The sequence below is a fragment of the Pleurodeles waltl genome, chromosome 4_2 (genome assembly GCF_031143425.1).
Source record: "Pleurodeles waltl isolate 20211129_DDA chromosome 4_2, aPleWal1.hap1.20221129, whole genome shotgun sequence".
Taxonomy (NCBI): domain Eukaryota; kingdom Metazoa; phylum Chordata; class Amphibia; order Caudata; family Salamandridae; genus Pleurodeles; species Pleurodeles waltl.
Genome location: NC_090443.1, coordinates 741,773,659 through 741,787,388, shown reverse-complemented (window position 1 = coordinate 741,787,388; position 13,730 = coordinate 741,773,659). Strand labels below are relative to the sequence as shown.

The 13,730-nt window shown below is 42.6% G+C and overlaps 1 protein-coding gene across 2 annotated transcripts in view; it reads right to left on the bottom strand.

Annotated features, from left to right (window-relative positions):
• Positions 1–13,730, bottom strand: part of FNBP1L (formin binding protein 1 like) — a 445,620-nt gene that overhangs the window by 148,543 nt on the left and 283,347 nt on the right. For both annotated transcript variants that reach the window (XM_069232381.1, XM_069232380.1), the window contains exon 7: positions 5,563–5,691. In XM_069232381.1, coding sequence (XP_069088482.1) covers positions 5,563–5,691 — 129 coding nt within the window. The remainder of the gene's footprint in view (positions 1–5,562; positions 5,692–13,730) is intronic.

Here is a 13,730-nt window from a genome sequence, read left to right as displayed (position 1 = left end):
CCCTATTTATAGACAGCGTGTGTTTCCACTGAAATGGCCGGAAAATTTGCATAGAGATGCAGTTTTACTGCAAAAACTGTATGGTGCATATACGATAATGTGTGGAAATTGGATTTCAGAAGATATTTATCATCTGTACATCACCAGTTAAAATGTCTTCATTGATATTATCTGTTTCCATCACACTTTACAATTACAAAAATGTTCTTCATTTGTGTCTTCTTAACTGCTAATATATGTTAAGATATTTAAACAGTTCCTTTTAAGCACTTACGTTTCGATGTGTTAGAAAAAAATACATTCTACAGATTTTCCTTCAACACTGCCTGTACCCTAAGCAACATTTTCACATAATTCATTTTACAAATCCCTTTCACTCTGCAGTCAGAAAAAGAAAAGTAAACACTAATCTCCACGTTATGTTAATTTTACAAAACCATCCTACTTTGCAGTCAGAAAAAAAATAATAAACACGAGTCTCCATGTTATAAGAAAAAGCAGTTGATTTGGCAGCAGACAATCTGCTATTTGACGTCTGTCTTGGAAAGCACAGCAAATGTGACATGCAAAATACAAAATGTATACTTTATTGTTCGTTCACCTTCCGAACTCTAGCTTTGTTTCTGGGGGTTCCTACGGCACCCAGCATCCTCCCACCCCCATCCTTACTTCCAGTTTCTGTGTACAGGTGTGCTGTTACCACCAACAGCCATTTTCTTAAAACCCTTGAGCATGAGAGAATTCAAATGAAGGATAATGAATGGCCATTGTTCTCCACTCACCAGTCGCAGGCATGTATACATGAGGAAGAGGGTTGCCATGAGGCCTAATTCTTGTCACAAAAGATTGGTCTCCTGTAGAGTGGTTATCTTGAAATACAAAGTCCTCACATGTTCGAACAGTCATGAGATTTAGAATCTGCATATACCCTTTGGCCTTTGACCGGGGACAATATCAGATTAGCCCTCGATAGGCATGGTAATGGACTCAGATTCAGTTTTTGTATTGAGGAGGACAATTAGCTTGTTAAAAATGCAAAGCAATCTCTGTATCTGATTGTTTCCAACACACACACACCCCGTCTGAGGTTATTTCCTCCCACTTATGAGGGGAAAACCTCACTTACACACAATGTGTCTTGTGATCGCTGGGGTCGAGAACCACTGAGTCATTACAAGATGGCTCAGGATACTTTTGCTTGAGGCCCTCGGATATGACAGCAAATGCTTCCTCAAATGTACCCCATCACTATTGTAGGGCTCTTACCATTGGTAGTTGTTGTGCGAATGTCTGGTGGCCATGGTACATAGGTTTTTGTTGCATGGCATGACAACCCTGTGCAGTAAGAAAATAAGCATGATGGCACTCCTACTCATGAGCCATCAAAATGTTCTTCATAATTTTCTCAAAACCTCATTATTGCATCGAGATGTGTTCCCTAGTAAAAATAATATTTAGTGGTGCATTTTGATTTCTAGACAAAACAGAAGAATCCGAGCCATGCATCACGACGCAGAGGAGACTAGAGTTGACTTGGCAGAAGACTGTGTCCGCTGCGTATTAATACGTTTCTTAAGAGTGAATTTGAGATGGCGTTGCCTTCCTGTGCAATCTCCTATGCTCTTTTGGACTGAGCATCTGGGAGGTGTGTATGACATTTCCCATCTCTGCCCATTGACATCTGTTAACTCTGCAAAGCATGGCTGCCACTGACATCAAATTTCCTGGAACTGGCTATGCACTACTTTTCTAAGCAGGAGGTCATCCATCAGTTTGCCTAACTCCAAACGGTTCGAAATCTTGCCATAAAGTCCGTTTTGGCTTAAGTCAACACAATTATATTTCTCCTATTTATAGATCGCTTCACTGGTTGCCTGTGGCAGCCCATGTATGCTTTCTGCAGTTCGGCTTATAAATGCATTAACAATCTTTCATCTCCATACTTAATCACCAAACTCAAACCATACCATCTGAACAAAGAGCGCCACAGAAAGCGTTAGGCCTTCCTTAATTCCTTATTGGCTCAGGTACAATTGTTTTGGAATTCTGTACCCACTAATATAAGACAGGCAATCTCTCTAGCTAGCTTTAGGTAAAAACTGAAGTCTAGATTGTATCCTCACGAGACCTTCCAGTTAGCATGCTCTTGAAAACTGTTGTCAGTCAGTGATCAGTGGTCTGAGGGCTTAGGAAACATTTGCATATCATAAGGACCACCAGAGTCAGGTTCTACAGGTTCTCTAACGCAAGCTAGGTTTTGATGAGCACATTTATCCTTGGGTTTCATCCTCTGGAGTACCAAAAGTTTTATTAACTGATCTGGCAAAGTTATCTTTATGGGCATTAAGAACGATTTAAGCATAGGCAAATATAGATTTGTTTTCTCATTTATGTTGATTTTCAATAAAGAAGTATTTTTCCACCAAGGTGATGGCGTAAAATACTATGATTGTAATTCCACATCATGAAGGGAGTCAGCCCAGTTGCTGTTGCAAGCATCATTCTCTTATCCTTCTACCTGTTGGGCCACAGCACACTGCTCATCTTCATCGGTGTTAGGACTGACGTAGACTGGATCACTGAGCAGTGACCTTACAGGCTGTGGGTCAGTATATGAACATCACCTCTCAGTGAAGAAGGCGGTCTAGTTTTACTAGAAATCTTTTTTTGTAATGTTTCCTCTCTTAGGACTTGGAAATGCCTTACATGCTACAGAAACAGTTTCTTTGAAAGTTACTTTTTTTTTTTAATTTTTATTGGCACCTTATTTTGACTTAATGATGTCAAACCGGGTCCACTACAATGTGGCCAGTATGGACGATGTATTATACTTCCTGCTGAGATCAATCTTTGGCATCAACTGTGGTATTCTTAGAAGTTTGCTCTCAAACCCTCTAGCTGAAAATGCGTTTTTTGCTGGAGGCCGGTCCTCCTTTCAAGAATTAATTTCTGTCCAAGGCGGAACAGGAGATCCAATTGAGGGATCCTTGTGACGTCAAAACTACAAAAAAGGGTTTTGTGAGTTTTGAAAGACAATGGCACCAAAATATGTAATTATATCAAAGAATAGATGTCGCTTTCAGTTTTACATATTTCTAAGATCCCTCTAGAGCAGTGGTTCTTAACCTGTTGTCCGGGGAACCCTGGAGATCCACAAAAACAAAGCCTACTCAGAGAGTCTACGACTACTTAGATAATTAAATAAAATTAACAGATTAAAAACAGGGTATATAAAGAAGTAAAATGTACAAATGGAAATTTTAAAACGTCATGTAAATGTGTAGGAATTTGAAATAGGAGGCTAAAAATTAAATTAGTATCCTGAGATTAATTTGTGGGAGCAGTGGAAGTGCATCAAACAGAATATAGTATAAACGAAAAGTGGTCTCAATTGGATTTAGAAAAGCTCCATCTATTTTTTTTTTTTTTCATTGTTGTGCAGTTCAAATCATTGAAAATGCTCAGACTGGGGCCCCTGGCTTGCAGTAGTGGACCACATGGGTAGGACCCCATATTCCAATAATGATTCAGGAGGGGTCCCTGGGTTTCAGTAATGATTAAATGGTGGTCCACATAAGTCACAAGGTTAAGAACCACTGCTCTAAGGAAAACTCATGTGACTGCTTTGTTGACTGTGGTGCACTTCATTCAGTGTAATCCACCAATGACCTGGGCCACTCGGACAAGTTTAACAAGGAAGGGCTCTGGGGCTTCTGGGCCACAACAACTACCATGGACTGTTCCCAAAAGTTATCTTCCCTTCACTCCTTCAGGCTTCAATGTCTTCGTCTTCAACCACCAACGAAATGCCTCCCTGAATCCTTCATCACTGTTGTGGCATAATTAAACCGCTGTATCCACTGTTTGTCCTTTTGCATCAATATGTCTAACATGGGAACACAAAGTCATTGTTGTACTTCTGCAAACAGACAAAGATGAAAATCCTTCCAGGAAAAGCAGGTCTTACACTGTTATTTTCATTTCACTTACTCCAAAGTCATTCTCATACAAGCCAAGTCCGATCGCATCTTATGTTTAAAAAAAACACAGGTTGTGATGTCTCTGGTCCCACCCAACAATGGGGCTTCATTCATTCACTCTTCAACATCCGTGGTATCAAATAGATAATTATTTTGTTCCTGTTACCCCTAGACCCAAGGACGGGAGAGTTATCCAAGGTGGAGTCTACGTCCCCACGCACTGTTGGTTCCAGGGTGAGTTAGACATGGTCACTCGAGTCAAGCCTGTAGCTGAAACACCACGTTTGAAAAAACAAGCCGTACTTTTCCAGACCCATCACTAGATAGCAAGAGTGTGCAGAGCATGTGAATACAATGGTAATAGACAAAAGCATGCACTGCTCATTTCCATTCTGAGGCAGTGCTAAGGCAACCCTTCGACAGAAAGGAGTATCTTAGAAAAGCTGCTGGCTTTCTGTAATAGCCATGCAGAGCATCCTAATTAATCTGTGATCCATGGAAGCATGAAAGCAGTTCACCGTCGTAGCGTAGGCACCTAGATTGTGTTTGCAGGCCTGGCAAACGGCATGCTGTTCTTCACACTGAATATGCGTTCCTCTCTTACACCACGGTGCCCCCTCTTCTGTGTTTCCATGCACGATAACTTGATCTTATGCAGATCGTCAGAATTCACTTCTGGTGCTTAAAACTGACCCACCTCAGTAGGAATGACAGCTGAGATGCCCTTGCTGGGATTCCAACTTTTGTTTTGCAGATCACAAGAGACGTCAGAGTTGAGAATGTAAATTACTGAGCCATCATGTTGGCTTGATCTTGGTATTTTTTGCGAGAAAAGTATAACTTATATTGGTATCGTTCATGGGGTGGCGTGAACCTGTAAATGTGGAGACTTCACAAAAAGGACTTAGCAGTGGTGTGAACATATTTAGCCCATTGAGAGTTCAGACTAAACCCAGTGCTGTAAATGAGAGTTTTAGATCTGCTGTAGGTCTGAATTTTGTGCATGGTACACTAGAATGGTTATTCCTAAACATGTACGGTTAATTCTTCAAGCCTTTATGGCTACTGTTCCTTACTGGGAGGATCACATTCTTCAGCTCAGGCTCCATTGCATTGACAACAAACACAACTAAACGAAAGATGTTTTTAAACAAAATCACTGAACCATTAGACCACTGTTTAACTTGCTGATAAAATATCAGTCCTGGATATATTGAAATGAGATAGAAAAAACGGGCTTTTAAAGTTTACTTTAAAGGACTTAAAAAAATATACATACTGCTGAAGAAAGAAATATGCCAACACGTACAAAGAAGTAAAATACAACTCAAACAATCACAATTTAAAAAAATGTCAGGTAAGTGCTCATCACTAGTTAGAAAACATTAGTCACCAAAGAAGGAAACCCTGGATAGCAGTACCCACAAGTCCAAGATGGGCCCACAGTCAGATAATGCACAACTATGAGTCATGTAGGAATAGACACAACATATTTAGGACATGTTTTACTGTACGGTGGTTTCCAGAATCCTCGCCATTACGTGAAGTCAAAGGTACTGCACAAAGCACAAAGTAGCTTTACCTTGTAAATCTGAGGAATGACGATATAAAAATGCTTGTGTTGTTCTCCGTTAAAGTTTTGTAATTGTGCAGCGTAATCGTTTTTGCACTCATCCGCCAAATGTGTTCGCATATTGAGCTGCACCTTTGCCTGAAACGAGAAACAAAAGATTACAAATAGAAAAAAAAATCCATAGCTATGGAAATTAAATTGGTAAAAAAGACTGTTTGCAGTGAAAGTGAGCAAGAGATCAGAAAGGAAGTAACTAATTCTAAAATGACTATAGCAGCTGCTTATAAATACATCTTAACACCACATGCAAATAGGTCTGTGTAGGCTTTTTAACTTCCTAGCAACACTGAGCTGTTCAAAACACGAGGAATGAATGCTGCTACGGAGGAGTCTCAGTTTCTCTCTCTCGGCGCTGTGCCAACTCCTCACAGAGCCTCAAGAAAGAGCACATCGGAAACATCTATTTCCAAATTTAGAATGTCCATACATGCTTCACACATTTCAAATGTACTCCGGTTTTTGGTGACAGGAAAAGAGACCCTCAAACGGTCTATGTGAAGTTCTAGTAAACTTCTCGGTGGTAAGAAAAGCGAATATTTCAAATAATCTGAGGTAATTTTAAAGCTGGTGAGAGAATTCAAATTTGGAAATAGGTTTTCTACTAGAATTTGTGAACGTGTTCTATAAAAAAAAAAAAAAAAAAAAAAAAAAAGAGAAGAAGAACATGATGATGAAGAGCAAGAGATGTAATTTCGGTGGACGTGCCTGACGGCATAAGATGGCAAGGGACTAAAGTTCTTGAACCTTCACCGAATTCTGTTTAAAACGAACACAGTCAAGTCAATCTTTCACTAAAATAACTGCAAAAGGGGAGTCTCCAGCTTAGGGACCCAACCCGAAATACCTTTGATTAATCTCAAATGTGAACAATTCAAGGTAACTCCCAAAGGTGGGATAGTGTATTTGGCATTGTAGTTGCTTACGGGGAATCCAATAGATGGATGGCGCTTCTAGATGTTGAAGTGGGGGTGCTTTTCGAAGGCTCAGTCACTTCTAGAAGCGTTATCAGGCTTTATCGACCCTTGACCAATTAATTTTGGAATTAGATGTGGTTTATGTAACAGGCAATTTTATGAAAGCTAAAAGGCAATATTTTTCATGCTTGTAAGTTTTTAATGATAGTCAACTTCTGTGTAAGCTACTTTAACTCCGATTCCACTCACTAACCTTAGCACTCATCCCATGCTATGAAGTACTCTAAACCACCACAAAAAACTAACACTATCTTTTAGCACACCATCTCTAAGCCAATTTCTACCATATGGCATTTTCTTTTCTCTCAACGTCAACTTCGCCACCAGGATTAAGCCTTATCCAAGGCAAACGCTATCCCCATCTCTTACGCTAATACATTTTAGCTTTGCCCTTACAGTGGAGCTAACCCTTATACTTATCCTTACCCAAAACCTCTCAATAAACCTCTTACCCTTTCTCTAACTGGAAAGTAACCATACTGAAAAGTTACAATATTTGTTTTGAACTTCTGCTTTTTCACACATTATGCCATTCAAGTATTGTTTTCTTGAACTTTCCATTTTAAATGTAGGTCTCCCATTTAATGTAAACCCTTGACCTAATACTGTAAAAGATAGATCAACCAACAAACATGTCCCTGTAGCTAGAGAGCACACAAACCTGTTGGTGAAAGTGAAATGGACCAGGAGATCGATACGGCTAACATCAATAAAGAGCATTTATAGTGCATTTGTCTTCGCTGTAATTTACTGAAGTAGAGTAGTTTTGCTCAGTAGTTCTATGTGGTCACAGGTTTGAATCTACATCCCCTCCTTAAACAGGACCAAGCATCTCTTTAATCTTAAGGTGGATTTCTGGGATATCATCCTTGGGAAGAATGAATGAGCTGTATTCCTCTGGTTTGGGACACAGAAGACATGTTGCAGCTCTTGATGATGGCCAAAATTGATGGCACCCGTTCAGTTACCTGCTAAGCCTGGCTTGCCTGTCATGAACTCACGCATGTCTCCACAGGCCAATGATTTCAGGGATCGTTCCGTCTGAGGTCAAACAGTGCGTTGTTGCTCTGATGGTTATAGTATGTAACTAAAGGGTGGAGTTCACATGACTGTTTATTTTACAGGTTTTATTTACAACAACTTCATCAGAAGCAAGCAACAGTGGTGCTTGTCCCTTACCTCATTTGTATTTACAGTACCATGAATTCCAGTGTAATAGTCGCAGTAACAATGCCAATGTTGTATTTAAAATGTTTGTTCCTGACCTCCTTAGCCCTTGACATTACTATGAAAGCAAGGTATTAAGTACATACAACTTGCATGTAAACATGGTGAAATTTTAATTTAAATGTTTGTAAACTGATTTTGTTAGGAAGGAGATCTGCACTTCTTCCTCTCTATTAACATGGGATTCTGATATCATGTATTTATTAGTTGCAGCACCATGCCAGTGTTCTCTTTTGAATGATTCCTTTAAAAAGCACACCATTATGCAGGATATTGAAAATGTCACTTACCCAGTGTACATCTGTTCGTGGCATCAGTCGCAGTAGATTCGCATGTTTTGCAATAGCTCGCCATCTGGTGTTGGGCAGGAGTGTTACAAGTTGTTTTTCTTCAAAGAAGTCTTTCGAGTCACGTGACCGAGTGACTCCTCCTTTTGTCTCCATTGCGCATGGGCGTCGACTCCATCTTCGATTGTTTTTCCCCGCAGAGGGTGAGGTAGGAGTTGAATTGTAGTAATAGTGCCCATGCAATGGAGTGACTAAGTATGTACCTATTTAAGGTTCAGATGATACATATACAAATAGTTGAAGGTAACTTCCAAACTGCTACAGGCTCCCGGGGAGGCGGGTGGGCACATGCGAATCTACTGCGACTGATGCCACGAACAGATGTACACTGGGTAAGTGACATTTTCAGTTCGATGGCATCTGTCGCAGTAGATACGCATGTTTTGCATAGACTAGTAAGCAGTTATTTCCCCAAAAGCGGTGGATCAGCCTGTAGGAGTGGAAGTAGTTTGAAATAATGTTCTTAATACGGCTTGGCCTACTGTGGCTTGTTGTGCAGATAACACGTCTATACAGTAGTGCTTGGTGAATGTGTGAGGCGTAGACCATGTGGCTGCCTTACATATTTCTTGCATTGGGATGTTTCCTAGAAAGGCCATGGTAGCACCTTTCTTTCTGGTTGAGTGTGCCCTTGGTGTAATGGGCAGCTGTCGTTTAGCTTTAAGGTAGCAGATTTGGATGCATTTAACTATCCATCTGGCTATACCTTGCTTTGATATTGGGTTTCCTGCATGAGGTTTTTGAAATGCAATAAATAGTTGTTTAGTCTTTCTGATGTTCTTTGTTCTGTCAATGTAATACATCAATGCTCTTTTGACATCTAATGTATGTAGTGCCCTTTCAGCTACGGTATCTGGCTGTGGAAAGAACACTGGAAGTTCCACTGTTTGATTTAGATGGAACGGTGAAATAACCTTTGGCAAAAATTTAGGATTAGTCCTTAGGACGACCTTATTCTTGTGTAGTTGAATAAAAGGTTCTTGTATTGTAAACGCCTGAATCTCGCTTACTCTTCTTAGGGAAGTAATGGCGATGAGAAATGCCACCTTCCAGGTTAGGAACTGTATTTCGCAGGAGTGTATGGGTTCAAAAGGTGGACCCATAAGTCTAGTTAGGACAACATTTAGGTTCCATGAAGGAACAGGTGGTGTTCTTGGTGGTATAATTCTCCTAAGGCCCTCCATGAATGCTTTAATGACTGGTATCTTATATAGGGAAGTTGAATAGGTAGTCTGCAGGTATGCAGATATTGCTGCAAGGTGTATTTTAATGGAAGAGAAAGCCAGGTTAGATTTTTGTAAGTGAAGCAAGTAACCCACTACATGTTCTGGAGTTGTGTGTAATGGTTGTATTTGATTAATATGGCAGTAGCAGACAAACCTCTTCCATTTACTTGCATAGCAGTGCCTGGTGGATGGCCTTCTGGCTTGCTTTATGACTTCCATACATTCTTGGGTAAGTTGTAAGTGCCCGAATTCTAGGATTTCAGGAGCCAGATTGCTAGATTCAGCGATGCTGGATCTGGGTGTCTGATCTTTTGGTTGTGTCGTGTCAACAGATCTGGCCTGTTGGGCAATTTGATGCAGGGTACTACTGATAGGTCTAGCAGCGTTGTGTACCAGGGTTGCCTTGCCCAAGTTGGTGCTATTAATATGAGTTTGAGTTTGTTTTGACTGAGTTTGTTTACCAGGTAAGGAAGGAGAGGGAGAGGAGGAAAAGCGTAAGCAAATATCCCTGACCAGTTCATCCATAGGGCATTGCCTTGGGACTGTTTGTGTGGGTATCTGGATGCGAAGTTTTGGCATTTTGCGTTCTCCTTTGTCGCAAACAAGTCTATCTGAGGTGTTCCCCAGAGTTTGAAATAAGTGTTCAGAATTTGGGGGTGAATTTCCCATTCGTGGACCTGTTGGTGATCTCGAGAGAGATTGTCTGCGAGTTGATTTTGGATCCCTGGTATAAATTGTGCTATTAGGCGAATTTGGTTGTGAATTGCCCAACGCCAAATCTTTTGTGCTAGCAGGCTTAACTGCGTAGAGTGCGTCCCCCCTTGCTTGTTTAGATAATACATTGTTGTCATGTTGTCTGTTTTGACGAGAATGTATTTGTGAACTATTATTGGTTGGAAAGCTTTTAGTGCTTGAAAAACTGCTAGAAGTTCTAGGTGATTTATATGCAGTTTTGTTTGATGTACGTTCCATTGTCCTTGTATGCTGTGTTGATCGAGGTGTGCTCCCCACCCTGTCATGGAAGCATCTGTTGTTATTACGTATTGTGGCACTGGGTCTTGGAAAGGCCGCCCTTTGTTAAATTTATGTTGTTCCACCACAGAAGCGAGAGGTAAGTTTGGCGGTCTATTAACACCAGATCTAGAAGATGACCCTGTGCTTGAGACCACTGTGATGCTAGGCACTGTTGTAAGGGCCTCATGTGCAGTCTTGCGTTTGGGACAATGGCTATGCATGAAGACATCATGCCTTGGAGTTGTAATACCATCTTTGCTTGTATCCCTTGTGTTGGATACATGCGTTGTATGATGGTGTTGAAATTTTGAATTCTTTGGGGACTTGGAGTGGCTACTCCTTTTGATGTGTCTATTATGGCTCCTAGGTATTGTTGTACCTTGCGCGGCAGAATGTTGGATTTTGTGAAGTTGACGGTGAACCCTAGTTTGAAGAGGGTTTGTATGATATGATTTGTGTGATTTGAGCACTCTATTAACGAATGGGCCTTGATTAGCCAGTCGTCTAGATATGGGAACACATGTATTTGCTGCCTTCTTATGTGTGCAGCGACTACCGCTAGACATTTGGTAAAGACTCTTGGTGCGGTTGTTAATCCGAAAGGCAGTACCTTGAATTGGTAATGTATTCCTTTGAATACAAACCTTAGGTATTTCCTGTGCGATGGGTGTATTGGTATATGGAAATAAGCATCCTTGAGGTCTAAAGTTGCCATGTAGTCGTGTAGTTTTAGCAATGGTAATACTTCTTGTAGTGTGACCATGTGAAAGTGGTCTGATTTGATGAAAGTGTTCACTACTCTGAGGTCTAGGATTGGTCTCAGCGTTTTGTCTTTCTTTGGTATCAGAAAGTACAGTGAGTAAACTCCTGTGTTTATTTGTGTGTTTGGCACTAATTCGATTGCATTCTTTTGCAATAGTGCCTGCACTTCTATCTCCAGGTGATTGGAATGATGTTTTGTCAAATTTTGTGCTTTTGGTGGTATGTTTGGAGGGAATTGTAGAAATTCTATGCAATAACCATGTTGGATAATTGCTAGAACCCAAGTGTCTGTAGTGATTTCCTCCCATGCTTTGTAATAATGACTTATTCTTCCCCCCACTGGTGTTGTGTGGAGGGGGTGAGTGACATGTGAGTCACTGTTTAGTAGTAGGGGTTTTGGGGCTCTGAAATCTTCCTCTATTCCTAGGGAATTGCCCTCCTCTATATTGTCCCCGAAAACCTCCTCTATACTGTCCCTGGTAACTGGAAGGTGTTGCTTGTGAGGTGCTGGCTTGTGTGCTCTGACCCCGAAACCCCCCTCTAAAGGGTGTTTTACGGAATGTGCTGTAATTCCCTCTGCTCTGCGGGGAGTAGAGTGCGCCCATGGCTTTGGCAGTGTCCGTGTCTTTTTTGAGTTTCTCAATCGCTGTGTCCACTTCTGGACCGAACAGTTCTTTTTCGTTAAAAGGCATATTGAGAACTGCTTGCTGAATCTCTGGTTTAAATCCAGACGTTCGGAGCCATGCATGCCTTCTGATAGTTACAGATGTATTAATTGTCCATGCAGCTGTATCTGCAGCGTCCATGGAGGAGCGGATCTGGTTGTTGGAAATGGTCTGTCCCTCCTCAACCACCTGTTTTGCCCTATTTTGTAGGTCCTTGGGCAGATGTTCAATGAGATGTTGCATCTCATCCCAATGGGCCCTGTCATAGCGCGCAAGTAGTGCCTGGGAGTTCGCGATGCGCCACTGGTTTGCAGCTTGTGCTGCGACTCTCTTACCAGCTGCATCGAACTTGCGGCTTTCTTTATCTGGGGGTGGTGCATCTCCAGATGTGTGGGAGTTGGCCCTTTTCCTAGCTGCTCCTACAACGACAGAGTCTGGTGGCAGCTGTGTAGTGATGAAAACCGGGTCTGTAGGAGGCGCCTTATACTTTTTTTCAACCCTTGGTGTGATTGCCCTACTTTTGACCGGCTCCTTAAAGATTTCTTTTGCGTGCCGGAGCATACCAGGGAGCATAGGCAGGCTTTGGTATGAGCTGTGGGTGGAGGAGAGTGTGTTGAATAAAAAATCATCCTCGACCTGTTCTGAGTGGAGGCTTACATTGTGAAATTGTGCTGCTCTAGCCACCACTTGAGAATAAGCGGTGCTGTCCTCTGGTGGAGATGGCTTCGTAGGGTATGCCTCCGGACTGTTATCTGACACTGGGGCGTCGTATAGGTCCCATGCGTCTTGATCTTGGTCACCCTGGCTCATGGTGGTGTGAGCTGGGGAGTGTGATGGAGTTTGTGCTGGTGAGACGTTAATCACGGGCGGAGGAGAGGGTGGTGGGGTAACTCCTTTCACCACTTTCGGTTGTGGTGTCTGTTCAGTTTGGAACTCCAACCTTCTCTTTCTTCTAATAGGGGGAAGGGTGCTTATTTTTCCTGTCCCCTGCTGTATGAAAATACGCTTTTGCGTATGGTCCACATCAGTTGATTGTAGCTCTTCCTCAAACCTATGCTTTTGCATTTGGGAGGTTAGCGAGTGCTCTTCTGTATAAGAGCCTGAAGCTGGGTCGGTTGCAGTTTGTTTCGGGCCCGAAACTTTGTCTGCGTCCTTTTTCGGCTCCGAGGTGACTTTTTTCTTTTTCGGGGCCGAAACCTGTCGGCGCCGATCTTCTTCGGGGCCGCTGTCTCGGCGTCGAGCCGTGTCTACACCGGCATCTCGGTGTCGATGCTTGTCTCCAGCACTTTCTCGGTCCCGAGAAGGCTGCGTGCCGGTGTCTCGACCGGAGTCGGACGATCTCGGCACTGTTTGGGCCTTTTTCGGTGCCGACGGTCGGTCACCGAATTTATGGGTGGAGCCATGGCCTGGTGGCAGTGGCGTCCCCTGGGCCTTGTAAATCTTCCTCTGAGTGGTTTTCGACGTCTTACTCACGGTTTGTGTATCGTCGAATCCTTCGGAGTCTGAGTCTTGGATCGAGAAGGTACCTTCCTCTTCTTGTTCCTCGAACTCTCGGTGGGCTGTCGGCGCGGATGCCATCTGAAGTCTTCTGGCTCGACGGTCTCGGAGTGTTTTTCGGGACCGGAACGCACAACAGGCCTCGCAGGTGTCTTCACTGTGCTCAGGTGACAGGCACAGGTTGCAGACCAAGTGTTGGTCTGTATAGGGGTATTTATTGTGGCATTTGGGGCAGAAACGGAACGGGGTCCGTTCCATCAGCGTTCTTCAGCACGCGGTCGGGCTGACCAGGCCCCGACGGGGGAACGAAAAACTACCCCGAAGGGCACCGGAGCTCTTCGATCCTTCGACGCGGTGTTGAATCTAACTACGCCGATCCCGAACGCAACAATACCGACGAAAATC